Here is a 17,398-nt window from a genome sequence, read left to right on the forward strand (position 1 = left end):
GTAACCGACCCCTCCTCCGGTTAGTAACCGACCCCTCCTCCTCCGGTTAGTAACCGACCCCTCCTCCTCCGGTTAGTAACCGACCCCTCCTCCTCCGGTTAGTAACCGACCCCTCCTCCGGTTAGTAACCGACCCCTCCTCCGGTTAGTAACCGACCCCTCCTCCGGGTAGTAACCGACTCCTCCTCCGGTTAGTAACCGACTCCTCCTCCTCCGGTTAGTAACCGATCCCTCCTCCGGTTAGTAACCGATCCCTCCTCCTCCTCCGGTTAGTAACCGACCCCTCCTCCTCCTCCGGTTAGTAACCGACCCCTCCTCCGGTTAGTAACCGACCCCTCCTCCTCCTCCGGTTAGTAACCGACCCCTCCTCCTCCTCCTCCGGTTAGTAACCGACCCCTCCTCCTCCTCCACCGGTTAGTAACCGACCCCTCCTCCTCCTCCGGTTAGTAACCGACCCCTCCTCCTCCTCCGGTTAGTAACCGACCCCTCCTCCGGTTCTCTGCTCTTTAATCAAAAGGTAAGATGGTAGTGTTGTTGTGTAATCAGAAGGTAAGATGGGAGTGTTGTTGTGTGTTGTTTAATCAGAAGGTAAGATGGGAGTGTTGTTGTTTAATCAGAAGGTAAGATGGTAGTGTTGTTGTGTAATCAGAAGGTAAGATGGGAGTGTTGTTGTGTGTTGTTTAATCAGAAGGTAAGATGGGAGTGTTGTTGTTTAATCAGAAGGTAAGATGGTAGTGTTGTTGTGTAATCAGAAGGTAAGATGGTAGTGTTGTTGTGTGTTGTTTAATCAGAAGGTAAGATGGGAGTGTTGTTGTGTAATCAGAAGGTAAGATGGTAGTGTTGTTGTGTGTTGTTTAATCAGAAGGTAAGATGGTAGTGTTGTTGTGTAATCAGAAGGTAAGATGGTAGTGTTGTTGTGTGTTGTTTAATCAGAAGGTAAGATGGGAGTGTTGTTGTGTAATCAGAAGGTAAGATGGTAGTGTTGTTGTGTGTTGTGTAATCAGAAGGTAAGATGGGAGTGTTGTTGTTTAATCAGAAGGTAAGATGGTAGTGTTGTTGTGTAATCAGAAGGTAAGATGGTAGTGTTGTTGTGTGTTGTTTAATCAGAAGGTAAGATGGTAGTGTTGTTGTGTGTTGTTTAATCAGAAGGTAAGATGGTAGTGTTGTTGTGTGTTGTTTAATCAGAAGGTAAGATGGGAGTGTTGTTGTTTAATCAGAAGGTAAGATGGTAGTGTTGTTGTGTAATCAGAAGGTAAGATGGTAGTGTTGTTGTGTGTTGTTTAATCAGAAGGTAAGATGGGAGTGTTGTTGTGTGTTGTTTAATCAGAAGGTAAGATGGGAGTGTTGTTGTGTGTTGTTTAATCAGAAGGTAAGATGGGAGTGTTGTTGTGTGTTGTTTAATCAGAAGGTAAGATGGGAGTGTTGTTGTGTAATCAGAAGGTAAGATGGTAGTGTTGTTGTGTAATCAGAAGGTAAGATGGTAGTGTTGTTGTGTGTTGTTTAATCAGAAGGTAAGATGGGAGTGTTGTTGTGTAATCAGAAGGTAAGATGGTAGTGTTGTTGTGTGTTGTTTAATCAGAAGGTAAGATGGTAGTGTTGTTGTGTAATCAGAAGGTAAGATGGTAGTGTTGTTGTGTGTTGTTTAATCAGAAGGTAAGATGGGAGTGTTGTTGTGTAATCAGAAGGTAAGATGGTAGTGTTGTTGTGTGTTGTGTAATCAGAAGGTAAGATGGGAGTGTTGTTGTGTAATCAGAAGGTAAGATGGTAGTGTTGTTGTGTGTTGTGTAATCAGAAGGTAAGATGGGAGTGTTGTTGTTTAATCAGAAGGTAAGATGGTAGTGTTGTTGTGTAATCAGAAGGTAAGATGGTAGTGTTGTTGTGTGTTGTTTAATCAGAAGGTAAGATGGTAGTGTTGTTGTGTGTTGTTTAATCAGAAGGTAAGATGGGAGTGTTGTTGTGTAATCAGAAGGTAAGATGGTAGTGTTGTTGTGTGTTGTTTAATCAGAAGGTAAGATGGGAGTGTTGTTGTTTAATCAGAAGGTAAGATGGTAGTGTTGTTGTGTAATCAGAAGGTAAGATGGTAGTGTTGTTGTGTGTTGTTTAATCAGAAGGTAAGATGGGAGTGTTGTTGTGTGTTGTTTAATCAGAAGGTAAGATGGGAGTGTTGTTGTGTGTTGTTTAATCAGAAGGTAAGATGGGAGTGTTGTTGTGTGTTTAATCAGAAGGTAAGATGGGAGTGTTGTTGTGTAATCAGAAGGTAAGATGGTAGTGTTGTTGTGTAATCAGAAGGTAAGATGGGAGTGTTGTTGTGTGTTGTTTAATCAGAAGGTAAGATGGGAGTGTTGTTGTTTAATCAGAAGGTAAGATGGTAGTGTTGTTGTGTGTTTAATCAGAAGGTAAGATGGTAGTGTTGTTGTGTAATCAGAAGGTAAGATGGTAGTGTTGTTGTGTGTTGTTTAATCAGAAGGTAAGATGGGAGTGTTGTTGTGTCATCTGAAGGTAAGATGGGAGTGTTGTTGTGTGTTCTTTAATCAGAAGCTAAGATGGTAGTGTTGTTGTGTAATCAGAAGGTAAGATGGTAGTGTTGTTGTGTGTTTAATCAGAAGGTAAGACGGGAGTGTTGTTGTGTGTTCTTTAATCAGAAGCTAAGATGGTAGTGTTGTTGTGTAATCAGAAGGTAAGATGGAAGTGTTGTTGTGTGTTTAATCAGAAGCTAAGATGGTAGTGTTGTTGTGTGTTTAATCAGAAGGTAAGATGGTAGTGTTGTTGTGTGTTTAATCAGAAGGTAAGATGGTAGTGTTGTTGTGTGTTTAATCAGAAGGTAAGATGGTAGTGTTGTTGTGTGTTTAATCAGAAGGTAAGATGGGAGTGTTGTTGTGTGTTCTTTAATCAGAAGCTAAGATGGTAGTGTTGTTGTGTAATCAGAAGGTAAGATGGTAGTGTTGTTGTGTGTTTAATCAGAAGGTAAGATGGGAGTGTTGTTGTGTGTTCTTTAATCAGAAGCTAAGATGGTAGTGTTGTTGTGTAATCAGAAGGTAAGATGGTAGTGTTGTTGTGTAATCAGAAGGTAAGATGGTAGTGTTGTTGTGTGTTCTTTAATCAGAAGGTAAGATGGTAGTGTTGTTGTGTAATCAGAAGGTAAGATGGTAGTGTTGTTGTGTAATCAGAAGGTAAGATGGTAGTGTTGTTGTGTGTTGTTTAATCAGAAGGTAAGATGGGAGTGTTGTTGTGTAATCAGAAGGTAAGATGGAAGTGTTGTTGTGTAATCAGAAGGTAAGATGGGAGTGTTGTTGTGTGTTTAATCAGAAGGTAAGATGGTAGTGTTGTTGTGTAATCAGAAGGTAAGATGGTAGTGTTGTTGTGTGTTTAATCAGAAGGTAAGATGGGAGTGTTGTTGTGTGTTGTTTAATCAGAAGGTAAGATGGTAGTGATGGCGTTGTTCTCTGTCTCCCAGGTGTTGATGTTTGCTGAGAAGAAAGCAGACGTGGACGCCATTCATGAATATCTCCTGCTGAAAGGAGTGGAGGCTGTGGCTATCCACGGAGGAAAAGGTAAGATCACTAACCCCTCCTAGTCCTCCTACCTCAACCCTAACATGTCCCCTGCCCTAACATTGTGCCCTAGTGCTGAAAGGAGTGGAGGAAAATGGTTAAGACTACCTAAAATAAGAGGTGCTATTTCATTCCCTCTCTGCGATGCATTTTCCAGACCAGGAGGAGCGTACCAAGGCTATCGAGGCCTTTAAGGAAGGGAAGAAGGACGTGTTGGTAGCTACTGATGTGGCGTCTAAAGGTCTGGACTTCCCTGCTATACAGCATGTGGTCAACTATGATATGCCAGAGGAGATAGAGAACTATGGTAAGACTTCTCAATCAATCAACTGTTTTTACTATTTAACATTTGAGTCATTCAGCAGACGCTCTTATCCAGAGCAACTTACAGTTACCACAATGTGCTTCAGAGTAACCATGGCCCAGAGAGATGATAACCTGGCCTAGAGAGATGATAACCTGGCCTAGAGAGATGATAACCTGGCCTAGAGAGAGAGAGGGTAACCTGGCCCAGAGAGATGATAACCTGGCCTAGAGAGAGAGGGTAACATGGCCCAGAGAGATGATAACCTGGCCTAGAGAGAGAGAGGGTAACCTGGCCTAGAGAGAGAGGGTAACCTGGCCTAGAGAGAGAGGGTAACCTGGCCTAGAGAGAGAGAGAGGGTAACCTGGCCTAGAGAGAGAGAGGGTAACCTGGCCTAGAGAGAGAGAGATGGTAACCTGGCCTGGAGAGAGAGAGGGTAACCTGGCCTAGAGAGAGAGGGTAACCTGGCCTAGAGAGAGAGAGAGGGTAACCTGGCCTAGAGAGAGATGGTAACCTGGCCTAGAGAGAGAGGGTAACCTGGCCTAGAGAGAGAGGGTAACCTGGCCTAGAGAGAGAGGGTAACCTGGCCTAGAGAGATGGTAACCTGGCCTAGAGAGATGGTAACCTGGCCTAGAGAGAGAGAGGGTAACCTGGCCTAGAGAGATGGTAACCTGGCCTAGAGAGAGAGAGGGTAACCTGGCCTAGAGAGAGAGAGGGTAACCTGGCCTAGAGAGAGAGAGGGTAACCTGGCCTAGAGAGAGAGAGAGGGTAACCTGGCCTAGAGAGAGAGAGGGTAACCTGGCCTAGAGAGAGATGGTAACCTGGCCTAGAGAGAGAGGGTAACCTGGCCTAGAGAGAGAGGGTAACCTGGCCTAGAGAGAGAGAGGGTAACCTGGCCTAGAGAGAGAGAGAGGGTAACCTGGCCTAGAGAGAGAGAGGGTAACCTGGCCTAGAGAGAGATGGTAACCTGGCCTAGAGAGAGAGGGTAACCTGGCCTAGAGAGAGAGGGTAACCTGGCCTAGAGAGAGAGGGTAACCTGGCCTAGAGAGTCGGTAACCTGGCCTAGATAGAGAGGGTAACCTGGCCTAGAGAGAGAGGGTAACCTGGCCTAGAGAGAGAGGGTAACCTGGCCTAGAGAGAGAGGGTAACCTGGCCTAGAGAGAGAGGGTAACCTGGCCTAGAGAGAGAGAGGGTAACCTGGCCTAGAGAGATGATAACCTGGCCTAGAGAGAGAGGGTAACCTGGCCTATAGAGAGAGGGTAACCTGGCCTAGAGAGAGAGAGGGTAACCTGGCCTAGAGAGAGAGGGTAACCTGGCCTAGAGAGAGAGGGTAACCTGGCCTAGAGAGAGAGGGTAACCTGGCCTAGAGAGAGAGGGTAACCTGGCCTAGAGAGAGAGGGTAACCTGGCCTAGAGAGAGAGGGTAACCTGGCCTAGAGAGAGAGAGTAACCTGGCCTAGAGAGAGAGAGGGTAACCTGGCCTAGAGAGAGAGGGTAACCTGGCCTAGAGAGAGAGATGATAACCTGGCCTAGAGAGAGAGAGGGTAACCTGGCCTAGAGAGAGAGGGTAACCTGGCCTAGAGAGAGAGATGATAACCTGGCCTAGAGAGAGATGATAACCTGGCCTAGAGAGATGATAACCTGGCCTAGAGAGATGATAACCTGGCCTAGAGAGAGATGGTAACCTGGCCTAGAGAGAGAGAGGGTAACCTGGCCTAGAGAGAGAGAGGGTAACCTGGCCTAGAGAGAGAGAGGGTAACCTGGCCTAGAGAGAGAGAGGGTAACCTGGCCTAGAGAGAGAGGGTAACCTGGCCTAGAGAGAGAGAGAGGGTAACCTGGCCTAGAGAGAGAGAGAGGGTAACCTGGCCTAGAGAGAGAGGGTAACCTGGCCTAGAGAGAGATGGTAACCTGGCCTAGAGAGAGAGGGTAACCTGGCCTAGAGAGAGAGAGAGGGTAACCTGGCCTAGAGAGAGAGAGAGGGTAACCTGGCCTAGAGAGAGAGAGGGTAACCTGGCCTAGAGAGAGAGAGGGTAACCTGGCCTAGAGAGAGAGAGGGTAACCTGGCCTAGAGAGAGAGAGATGATAACCTGGCCTAGAGAGAGAGATGGTAACCTGGCCTAGAGAGAGAGAGGGTAACCTGGCCTAGAGAGAGAGAGGGTAACCTGGCCTAGAGAGATGATAACCTGGCCTAGAGAGAGAGAGAGGGTAACCTGGCCTAGAGAGAGAGAGAGGGTAACTTGGCCTAGAGAGAGAGGGTAACCTGGCCTAGAGAGAGAGGGTAACCTGGCCTAGAGAGAGAGAGAGGGTAACCTGGCCTAGAGAGAGAGGGTAACCTGGCCTAGAGAGAGAGGGTAACCTGGCCTAGAGAGAGAGGGTAACCTGGCCTAGAGAGAGAGGGTAACCTGGCCTAGAGAGAGAGGGTAACCTGGCCTAGAGAGAGAGAGGGTAACCTGGCCTAGAGAGAGAGGGTAACCTGGCCTAGAGAGAGAGAGAGGGTAACCTGGCCTAGAGAGAGAGAGGGTAACCTGGCCTAGAGAGAGAGAGGGTAACCTGGCCTAGAGAGAGAGGGTAACCTGGCCTAGAGAGAGAGGGTAACCTGGCCTAGAGAGAGAGAGAGGGTAACCTGGCCTAGAGAGAGAGAGAGGGTAACCTGGCCTAGAGAGAGAGAGAGGGTAACCTGGCCTAGAGAGAGAGAGAGGGTAACCTGGCCTAGAGAGAGATGGTAACCTGGCCTAGAGAGAGAGGGTAACCTGGCCTAGAGAGATGGTAACCTGGCCTAGAGAGAGAGAGGGTAACCTGGCCTAGAGAGAGAGGGTAACCTGGCCTAGAGAGAGGGTAACCTGGCCTAGAGAGAGGGTAACCTGGCCTAGAGAGAGAGAGGGTAACCTGGCCTAGAGAGAGAGGGTAACCTGGCCTAGAGAGAGAGAGGGTAACCTGGCCTAGAGAGATGATAACCTGGCCTAGAGAGAGAGAGGGTAACCTGGCCTAGAGAGAGAGAGGGTAACCTGGCCTAGAGAGAGAGGGTAACCTGGCCTAGAGAGAGATGATAACCTGGCCTAGAGAGAGAGGGTAACCTGGCCTAGAGAGAGAGAGAGGGTAACCTGGCCTAGAGAGAGAGAGAGGGTAACCTGGCCTAGAGAGAGAGAGGGTAACCTGGCCTAGAGAGAGAGGGTAACCTGGCCTAGAGAGAGGGTAACCTGGCCTAGAGAGAGAGGGTAACCTGGCCTAGAGAGAGAGGGTAACCTGGCCTAGAGAGAGGGTAACCTGGCCTAGAGAGAGATGGTAACCTGGCCTAGAGAGAGAGAGAGAGATGGTAACCTGGCCTAGAGAGAGAGAGATGGTAACCTGGCCTAGAGAGAGAGAGATGGTAACCTGGCCTAGAGAGAGAGAGATGGTAACCTGGCCTAGAGAGAGAGGGTAACCTGGCCTAGAGAGAGAGGGTAACCTGGCCTAGAGAGAGAGGGTAACCTGGCCTAGAGAGAGAGAGATGGTAACCTGGCCTAGAGAGAGATGGTAACCTGGCCTAGAGAGAGAGAGATGGTAACCTGGCCTAGAGAGATGGTAACCTGGCCTAGAGAGATGGTAACCTGGCCTAGAGAGAGAGGGTAACCTGGCCTAGAGAGATGATAACCTGGCCTAGAGAGAGAGGGTAACCTGGCCTAGAGAGATGGTAACCTGGCCTAGAGAGATGGTAACCTGGCCTAGAGAGATGGTAACCTGGCCTAGAGAGAGAGGGTAACCTGGCCTAGAGAGAGAGAGGGTAACCTGGCCTAGAGAGAGAGGGTAACCTGGCCTAGAGAGAGAGAGGGTAACCTGGCCTAGAGAGAGAGAGGGTAACCTGGCCTAGAGAGAGAGAGGGTAACCTGGCCTAGAGAGAGAGAGAGGGCAACCTGGCCTAGAGAGAGAGAGAGGGTAACCTGGCCTAGAGAGAGAGAGAGGGCAACCTGGCCTAGAGAGAGAGATGGTAACCTGGCCTAGAGAGAGAGAGAGGGTAACCTGGCCTAGAGAGAGAGGGTAACCTGGCCTAGAGAGAGAGAGGGTAACCTGGCCTAGAGAGAGAGGGTTACCTGGCCTAGAGAGAGAGGGGTAACCTGGCCTAGAGAGAGAGAGGGTAACCTGGCCTAGAGAGAGAGAGGGTAACCTGGCCTAGAGAGAGAGAGGGTAACCTGGCCTAGAGAGAGAGGGTAACCTGGCCTAGAGAGAGAGGGTAACCTGGCCTAGAGAGAGAGAGGGTAACCTGGCCTAGAGAGAGAGAGGGTAACCTGGCCTAGAGAGAGAGGGTAACCTGGCCTAGAGAGAGAGAGGGTTACCTGGCCTAGAGAGAGAGAGAGGGCAACCTGGCCTAGAGAGGGTAACCTGGCCTAGAGAGAGAGAGGGTAACCTGGCCTAGAGAGAGAGAGAGGGCAACCTGGCCTAGAGAGGGTAACCTGGCCTAGAGAGAGGGAGTACATGTTTCCCCATTTCTTCTCGTTAATCTGCTCATATCTCCCCTCAAGTGCACAATATTGTTACCCCAAAATCTCATGTATTCCCTCTCTATAATCAGACTGTGTTGTTTTGTGTTCCAGTCCACAGGATTGGTAGAACCGGTCGATCAGGGAAGACTGGGATCGCCACCACTTTCATCAACAAAGGCTGTGGTAAGAAACAAGCCACGTCCAGAGATGTAACCTCTCTTATCATCACTCAGTGCCTGGGCTTACCTCCACTGTACCCGCACCCCACCATGGAGGTTAACCTAGGCCCTGCGTGTCCCCAGGAACTCTCATTTGTTGACTTCTGTAATCGAAAAAGCCTTGGTTTCATGCATGTTAATATCAGAAGCCTCTTCCCTAAGTTTGTTTTACTCACTGCTTTAGCACACTCCGCCAACCCGGATGTCCTAGTTGTGTCTGAATCCTGGCTTAGGAAGGCCACTAAAAACCCTGACATTTCCATCCCTAACTATAACATTTTCCAACAAGATAGAACTGCCAAAGGGGGCGGAGTTGCAATCTACTGCAGAGTTAGCATGTAGAGTTCTGTCATGCTATCCAGGTCTATGCCCAAACAATTTGAACTTCTACTTTTAAAAATTAATCTCTCCAGAAATAAGTCTCTCACTGTTGCCGCCTGTTATAGACCCCCCTCAGCTCCCAGCTGTGCCCTGGACACCATATGTGAATTGATTGCCCCCCCATCTATCTTCAGAGTTCGTTCTGTTAGGTGACCTAAACTGGGATATGCTTAACACCCCGGCAGTCCTACAATCTTAGCTTGATGCCCTCAATCTCACACAAATCATCAAGGAACCCACCAGGTACAACCCTAAATCCGTAAACATGGGCACCCTCATAGACATTATCTTGACCAACCTGCCCTCTAAATACACCTCTGCTGTCTTCAACCAGGATCTCAGTGATTACTGCCTCATTGTCTGCATCCGCTATGGGTCCGCGTTCAAACGACCACCCCTCATCACTGTCAAACACTCCCTAAAACACTTCAGCGAGCAAGCCTTTCTAATCGACCTGGCCCGGCTATCCTGGAAGGATATTGACCTCATCCCGTCAGACGAGGATGCCTGGTCGTTCTTTAAAAGTAATTTGCTCACCGTCTTAAATAAGCATGCCCCTTTCAAAAAATTTAGAACCAGGAACAGATATAGCCCTTGGTTCACTCCAGACCTGACTACCCTTGACCAGCACAAAAACATTCTGTGGCGGACTGCAATAGCATCAAATAGTCTCCGCGATATGCAACTGTTCTTGGAAGTCAGGAACCAATACACGCAGTCAGTCAGGAAAGCAAAGGCTAGCTTTTTCAAACAGAAATTTGCATCCTGTAGCTCTAACTCCAAAAAGTTTTGGGACACTGTAAAGTCCATGGTGAACAAGAGCACCTCCTCGCAGCTGCCCACTGCACTGAGGCTAGGTAACACGGTCACCACCGATAAATCCACGATAATTGAGAATTTCAATAAGCATTTCTCTACAACTGGCCATGCTTTCCTCCTGACTACTCCAACCCCGGCCAACATCTCCCCCCCTCCGCAGCTACTTGCCTGAGCTTCCCCAGCTTCTCCTTCACCCAAATCCAGATAGCAGATGTTCTGAAAGAGCTGCAAAACCTGGACCCATACAAATCAGCTGGGCTAGACAATCTGGACCATCTCTTTCTAAAATTATCCGCCGCCGTTGTTGCAACTCCTATTACTAGCCTGTTCAACCTCTTTCGTATCATCCGAGATCCGTAAAGATTGGAAAGCTGCCGCGGTCATCCCCCTCTTCAAAGAGGTGACACTCTAGACCCAAACTGTTATAGACCTACATCCATCCTGCCCTGCCTCTCTAAAGTCTTCGAAAGCCAAGTTAATAAACAGATCACTGACCATTTCGAATCCCACCATACCTTCTCGACTGTGCAATCTGGTTTCCGAGCTGATCACGGGTGCACCTCAGCCACACTCAAGGTCCTAAACGATGACATAACCTCCATCGATAAAAGACAGTACTGTGCAGCCGTCTTCATCAACCTGGCCAAGGCTTTCGACTGTCAATCACCGTATTCTTATCGGCAGACTCAACAGCCTTGGTTTCTCAAATGACTGCCTCGCCTGGTTCACCAACTACTTCTCTGACAGAGTTCAGTGTGTCAAATTGGAGGGCCTGTTGTCCGGACCTCTGGCAGTCTCTATGGGGGTGCCACAGGGTTCAATTCTCAGGCTGACTCTTTTCTCTGTATATATCAATGATGTCGCTCTTGCTGCTGGTGATTCTCTGATCCACCTCCACGCAGACGACACCATTCTGTATACTTCTGGCCCTTCTTTGGACACTGTGATAACTAACCTCCAGATGAGCTTCAATGCCATACAACTCTCCTTCCGTGGCCTCCAACTGCTCTTAAACGCTAGTAAAACCAAATGCATGCTTTTCAACTGTTCGCTACCCGCCCGCCCGACTAGCATCACTACTCTGGACGGTTCTGACCTAGAATATGTGGACAACTACAAATACCTAGGTGTCTGGCTAGACTGTAAACTCTCCTTCCAGACTCATATTAAGCATTTCCAATCCAAAATCAAATCTAGAATCGGCTTTCTGTTTCTCAACAAAGCCTCCTTCACTCACGCCGCCAAACATACCCTCGTAAAACTGACTATCCTACCGATCCTCGACTTTGGCGATGTCATCTACAAAATACCCCCCAACACTCTACTCAGCAAACTGGATGTAGTCTATCACAGTGCCATCCGTTTTGTCACCAAAGCCCCATATACCACCCACCACTGCAACCTGTACGCTCTAGTCGGCTGGCCCTCGCTACATATTCGTCGCCAGACCCATTGGCTCCAGGTCATCTATAAGTCTATGCTAGGTAAAGCTCCGCCTTATCTCAGCTCACTGGTCATGATAACAACGCCCACCCGTAGCATGCGCTCCAGCAGGTACATCTCACTGGTCGTCCCCAAAGCCAACACCTCCTTTGGCTGCCTTTCCTTCCAGTTCTCTGCTGCCAATGACTGGAACGAATTGCAACAATCACTGAAGCTGGAGACTTACATTTCCCTCACTAATTTTAAACATCAGCTATCTGAGCAGCTAACTGATCGCTGCAGCTGTACACAGACCATCTGTAAATAGCCACCCAATCTACCTACCTCATCCCCATATTGTTTTATTTACTTTTCTGCTCTTTTGCACACCAGTATCTCTACTTGCTCATCATCTGCTCATCTATCACTCCAGTGTTAATCTGCTAAATTGTAATTACTTAGCTATTATGGCCTATTTATTGCCTTACCGCCTCACGCCATTTGCACACACTGTATATAGACTTCCTTTTTTTCTATTGTGTTATTGACTGTACGCTTGTTTATTCCATGTGTAACTCTGTGTTGTTGTTTGTGTCGCACTGCTTTGCTTTATCTTGGTCGCAGTTGTAAATGAGAACTTGTTCTCAACTGGCCGACCTGGTTAAATAAAGGTGAAATAAAAATATATAAAAAAGGAAGCAAGCTTGATTCTCTACATTTAGCCATGGTTTTGGTTTCCATGGTTTTGGTTTCCATTGCATGTTCTGGAGTTTGCATCCATGGCGTCTTAAAACAGATTTGTAGAGAAAACACCTGTATGATGCCCCTGGATTGTAACTGAAAATGTAAAAATAATAATAATAATAATAATTTACAACAGAAAATGAAAATGATGCTTGGGTAAGTCCAGGTAGTCCCTCGCTATTTGCAGTCCTTTTCTTCCTTTTGGTTCTTATTGAACACAACCCTGAAATCTTCCCTTCCTATAGATGAGTCGGTACTGATGGATCTGAAGGCCCTGCTGATCGAAGCCAAGCAGAAGGTTCCTCCTGTTCTACAGGTCTTGCAGACAGGAGACGAGACCATGCTGGATATCGGAGGTAACTATCCTAATCTCTTTCTGCTACTTACTCTCCCTCCTTCCTTTCTCTCTCTCTCTCTCTCTGTTGATATATATTTATCTCTCTGTTATATATTTATATCTCTCTCTCTGTTGATATATAGGTAAATATACTGCTCAAAAAAAATAAAGGGAACACTTAAACAACACAATGTAACTCCAAGTCAATCGCACTTCTGTGAAATCAAACTGTCCACTTAGGAAGCAACACTGATTGACAATAAATTTCACATGCTGTTGTGCAAATGGAATAGACAACAGGTGGAAATTATAGGCAATTAGCAAGACACCCCCAATAAAGGAGTGGTTCTGCAGGTGGGGACCACAGACCACTTCTCAGTTCCTATGCTTCCTGGCTGATGTTTTGGTCACTTTTGAATGCTGGCGGTGCTTTCACTCTAGTGGTTGCATGAGACGGAGTCTACAACCCACACCAGTGGCTCAGGTAGTGCAGCTCATCCAGGATGGCACATCAATGCGAGCTGTGGCAAGAAGGTTTGCTGTGTCTGTCAGCGTAGTGTCCAGAGCATGGAGGCGCTACCAGGAGACAGGCCAGTACATCAGGAGACGTGGAGGAGGCCGTAGGAGGGCAACAACCCAGCAGCAGGACCGCTACCTCCGCCTTGGTGCAAGGAGGAGCACTGCCAGAGCCCTGCAAAATGACCTCCAGCAGGCCACAAATGTGCATGTGTCTGCTCAAACGGTCAGAAACAGACTCCATGAGGGTGGTATGAGGGCCCGACGTCCACAGGTGGGGGTTGTGCTTACAGCCCAACACCGTGCAGGACGTTTGGCATTTGCCAGAGAACACCAAGATTGGCAAATTCGCCACTGGCGCCCTTCACAGATGAAAGCAGGTTCACACTGAGCACATGTGACAGACGTGACAGAGTCTGGAGACGCCGTGGAGAACGTTCTGCTGCCTGCAACATCCTCCAGCATGACCGGTTTGGCGGTGGGTCAGTCATGGTGTGGGGTGGCATTTCTTTGGGGGGGGCCACACAGCCCTCCATGTGCTCGCCAGAGGTAGCCTGACTGCCATTAGCTATCGAGATGAGATCCTCAGACCCCTTGTGAGACCATTTGCTGGTGCGGTTGGCCCTGGGTTCCTCCTAATGCAAGACAATGCTAGACCTCATGTGGCTGGAGTGTGTCAGCAGTTCCTGCAAGAGGAAGGCATTGATGCTATGGACTGGCCCGCCCGTTCCCCAGACCTGAATCCAATTGAGCACATCTGGGACATCATGTCTCGCTCCATCCACCAACGCCACGTTGCACCACAGACTGTCCAGGAGTTGGCGGATGCTTTAGTCCAGGTCTGGGAGGAGATCCCTCAGGAGACCATCTGCCACCTCATCAGGAGCATGCCCAGGCATTGTAGGGAGGTCATACAGGCACGTGGAGGCCACACACACTACTGAGCCTCATTTTGACTTGTTTTAAGGACATTACATCAAAGTTGGATCAGCCTGTAGTGTGGTTTTCCACTTTAATTTTTAGTGTGACTCCAAATCCAGACCTCCATGGGTTGATAAATTGGATTTCCATTGATTATTTTTGTGTGATTTTGTCAGCACATTCAACTATGTAAAGATAAAAGTATTTAATAAGATTATTTCTTTCATTCAGATCTAGGATGTGTTATTTTAGTGTTCCCTTTATTTTTTGAGCAGTGTATATATACAGTTGAAGTCAGAAGTTTACATTTGCCTTAGCCAAATACATTTAAACTCAGTTTTTCACAATTCCTGACATTTAATCCTAGTAAAAATTCCCTGTCTTAGGTCAGTTAGGATCACCACTTTATTTTAAGAATGTGAAATGTCAGAATAATAGTAGAGAGAATGATTTATTTCAGCTTTTATTTCTTTCATCACATTTCCAGTGGGTCAGAAGTTTACACTCAATTAGTATTTGGTAGCATTGCCTTTAAATTGTTTAACTTGGGTCAAATGTTTTGGGCAGCCTTCCACAAGCTTCCCACAATAAGTTGGGTGAATTTTGGCCCATTCCTCCTGACAGAGCTGGTGTAACTGAGTCAGGTTTCTAGGCCTCCTTGCTCGCACACGCTTTTTCAGTTCTGCCCACACATTTTCTATAGGGTTGAGGTCAGGGCTTTGTGATGGCCACTCCAATACCTTGACTTTGTTGTCCTTAAGCCATTTTGCCACAACTTTGGAAGTATGTTTGGGGTCATTGTCCATTTGGAAGACCCATTTGCGACCAAGCTTTAACTTCCTGACTGATGCCTTGATGTTGCTTCAATATATCCACATCATTTTCCTGCCTCATGATGCCATCTATTTTGTGAAGTGCCCCTGTCCCTCCTGCAGCAAAGCACCCCCACAACATGATGCTGCCGCCCCCGTGCTTCACGGTTGGGATGGTGTTTTTCGGCTTGCAAGCATCCCCCTTTTTCCTACAAATATGACGATGGTCATTATGACCAAACAGTTCTATTTTTGTTTCATCAGACCAGAGGACATTTCTCCAAAAGGTGCGATCTTTTTCCCCATGTGCAGTTGCAAACCGTAGTCTGGCTTTTTTATGGCGGGTTTGGAGCAGTGGCTTCTTCCTTGCTGAGCGGCCTTTCAGGTTATGTCGATATAGGACTCGTTTTTACTGTGGATATAGATACTTTTGTACCTGTTTCCTCCAGCATCTTCACAAGGTCCTTTACTGTTGTTCTGGGATTGATTTGCACTTTTCGCACCAAAGTACGTTCATCTCTAGGAGACAGAACGCGTCTCCTTCCTGAGCGGTATGACGGCTGCGTGGTCCCATGGTGTTTATACTTGTGTACTATTGTTTGCACAGATGAACGTGGTACCTTCAGGCGTTTGGAAATTGCTCCCAAGGATGAACCAGACTTGTGGAGGTCTACAATTTTTTTCTGAGTTCTTGGCTGATTTCTTTTGATTGTCCCATGATGCCAAGCAAAGCGGCACTGAGTTTGAAGGTAGACCTTGATATACATCCACAGGTAGACCTCCAATGGACTCAAATGATGTCAATTAGCCTATCAGAAGCCTCTAAAGCCATGACATCATTTTCTGGAATTTTCCAAGCTGTTTAAAGGCACAGTCAACTTAGTGTATGTAAACTCCTGACCCACTGGAATTGTGATACAGTGAATTAGAAGTGAAATAATCTGTCTGTAAACAACTGTTGGAAAAATGACTTGTGTCATGCACAAAGCAGATGTCCTAACTGACTTGCCAAAACTATAGTTTGTCAACAAGAAATGTGTGGAGTGGTTGTAAAACGAGTTTTAATGACTCCAACCTGAGTGTATGTAAACTTCCCACTTCAACTGTATTTGTTTCTCTCTGTTTTTCTCTGTTTCTGTTGATATATATATATAAACAGAGAGAAAGTGGTTTTTCAACCACTCCATATATATATATATCAACCATATATATCAACCACTCCATATATATATATATATATATCTGTCTCCGTTGAAATATTTCTCTTTCTGTTGAAATATTTCTATCGGTCTGCTTCTGCTGCTTCTCTATCACTCATTTCTCCTTTTCTGTTCACAGAAGTTACAATTTTATTTTATTTTTTTTAAATAGTTTATTGCTGTAAATATGATTTAGTAGCCCAGATGTCTGCCATGTCTTGGCTTGGTTCCTCCTCCATTCTAACCTACCTGTTGTTGTTGTTGCTACTACTCTTCCCCAGGAGAGAGAGGCTGTACATTCTGTGGTGGTCTTGGCCATCGAATCACAGACTGTCCCAAACTGGAGGCCATGCAGACCAAACAGGTCACTAATATTGGACGTAAAGACTACCTGGCACACAGCTCCATGGACTTCTGAATACTGTCACCTGCTTAATGCTTTGCCTGGTTTGTTATGCCAGGTACAATGGTTCGACCAATTGGGATTGTCCCCTAAAGGATTGTTCCAAGTGCACGTCAAATAGTATTTGACATATGATTTTGACCCAGCAGGTCTGTTTTGATATACATCATGACTCTGTGAGACTGACATGGTTGTGATGGCCTATCTTCTCAGAGCATTCATGGAATAGAGGAAGTAACATGTATTTTATGTATCAACCTTGTCCCCGGGGCTGGGTTAGACAGAAACGCTCTGTATGTATAAAAAAGTTGAACTATTTTTGTGCAACTCTCTATTTCTCTTATCTGTTTTATTATTTTCTGTTTTTGTATTAAAAATGTACATTTCTCTGCAACGTTAATAAATCAATTTTACGAACCACATCAGACTTTCCACTGTGCTCATTTTATTTTTATGGACAGTGGAACGATTTAGTAACTTCGGATTGTAGAAATGTGTGTTGAAATACCGCGGTGTTCGATAGAATTACCTTCAGAAAGGGAAGTGCGAGTGTCTTCCGTAACCATGGTGAAAACGATAAGAATTTTTACGTTGTGACTAAGAATGAGTTGAATCATCGCAGTACACTCTGTTACGATCTGTTTTAAATTTATCAAATATATTACTTTATTTATTTATTTTTCACATTTCTTTCTGCTAGTGCATGTAAAAAATAAAATAATAATTTTTAAAAAGTCAGATGGAAAGAAAATATCTTTCTCTGGTAAATGACGTGTTGTAGAAGGGAAGGAAGAAAAACTAGACCACTTCTGATCTGTAGGTTCACTATCGCTTCAGACTGCTGTGTCGACGTCGCTGGAACACAGCTGCAGTGGAGAGACAGGGGGAAGGGACTTGACTGTCAGTCGGTGGAGGTGCGAGTAACCACATTAACACAGACTGGGGAGACTGAGGAGGGTGCTGAACTCTGAGGTGCTGGTGGACAACCTAACTAACAGAAACTAGAACGAAGACTACAGAGTTTTACTAGAGGACAACCTAACAGACAGACTTGAGAGAGTACGTAGGCTACACTAGGGTGGAGGTCAAGGACTGTTTGATTATCTCACACACACAGAGAGAGAGAGAGAGAGAGAGAAAATGGAGGTGGTTTTCAAGGAGGGGATGCTCTACCTTAAGGGAAACAAGTTTGGAAAGGTGAGTGTTTTTACATAGATGCTGTATATTTGCAGGACTTTTACTCAACTGAGCTAATCGATGATCGTCTTTACTAATGTCGGAAGAAATGTTGGAAGGCTATTCTCATCTGATTACAA

At 46.4% G+C, this 17,398-nt stretch overlaps 2 protein-coding genes across 2 annotated transcripts in view; both read left to right on the forward strand.

Moving 5' to 3' along the window:
* The window catches only part of ddx41 (DEAD (Asp-Glu-Ala-Asp) box polypeptide 41), a 42,535-nt gene extending 26,031 nt beyond the window's left edge, over positions 1-16,504 (forward strand). Inside the window, exons 13-17 of the mRNA NM_001140327.1 lie at positions 3,454-3,550; positions 3,708-3,857; positions 8,422-8,493; positions 12,140-12,250; positions 15,961-16,504. Coding sequence (NP_001133799.1) covers positions 3,454-3,550; positions 3,708-3,857; positions 8,422-8,493; positions 12,140-12,250; positions 15,961-16,097 — 567 coding nt within the window. The 3' untranslated portion in view covers positions 16,098-16,504. The remainder of the gene's footprint in view (positions 1-3,453; positions 3,551-3,707; positions 3,858-8,421; positions 8,494-12,139; positions 12,251-15,960) is intronic.
* A 167-nt stretch (positions 16,505-16,671) lies between these two features.
* dok3 (docking protein 3) overlaps positions 16,672-17,398 on the forward strand; it is a 32,334-nt gene continuing 31,607 nt past the window's right edge. Inside the window, exon 1 of the mRNA XM_045717817.2 lies at positions 16,672-17,279. Within this exon, the coding sequence (XP_045573773.1) occupies positions 17,223-17,279 (57 nt within the window). The 5' untranslated portion in view covers positions 16,672-17,222. The remainder of the gene's footprint in view (positions 17,280-17,398) is intronic.

The sequence above is a fragment of the Salmo salar genome, chromosome 05, assembly GCF_965601325.2.
Source record: "Salmo salar chromosome 05, fSalSal1, whole genome shotgun sequence".
Taxonomy (NCBI): domain Eukaryota; kingdom Metazoa; phylum Chordata; class Actinopteri; order Salmoniformes; family Salmonidae; genus Salmo; species Salmo salar.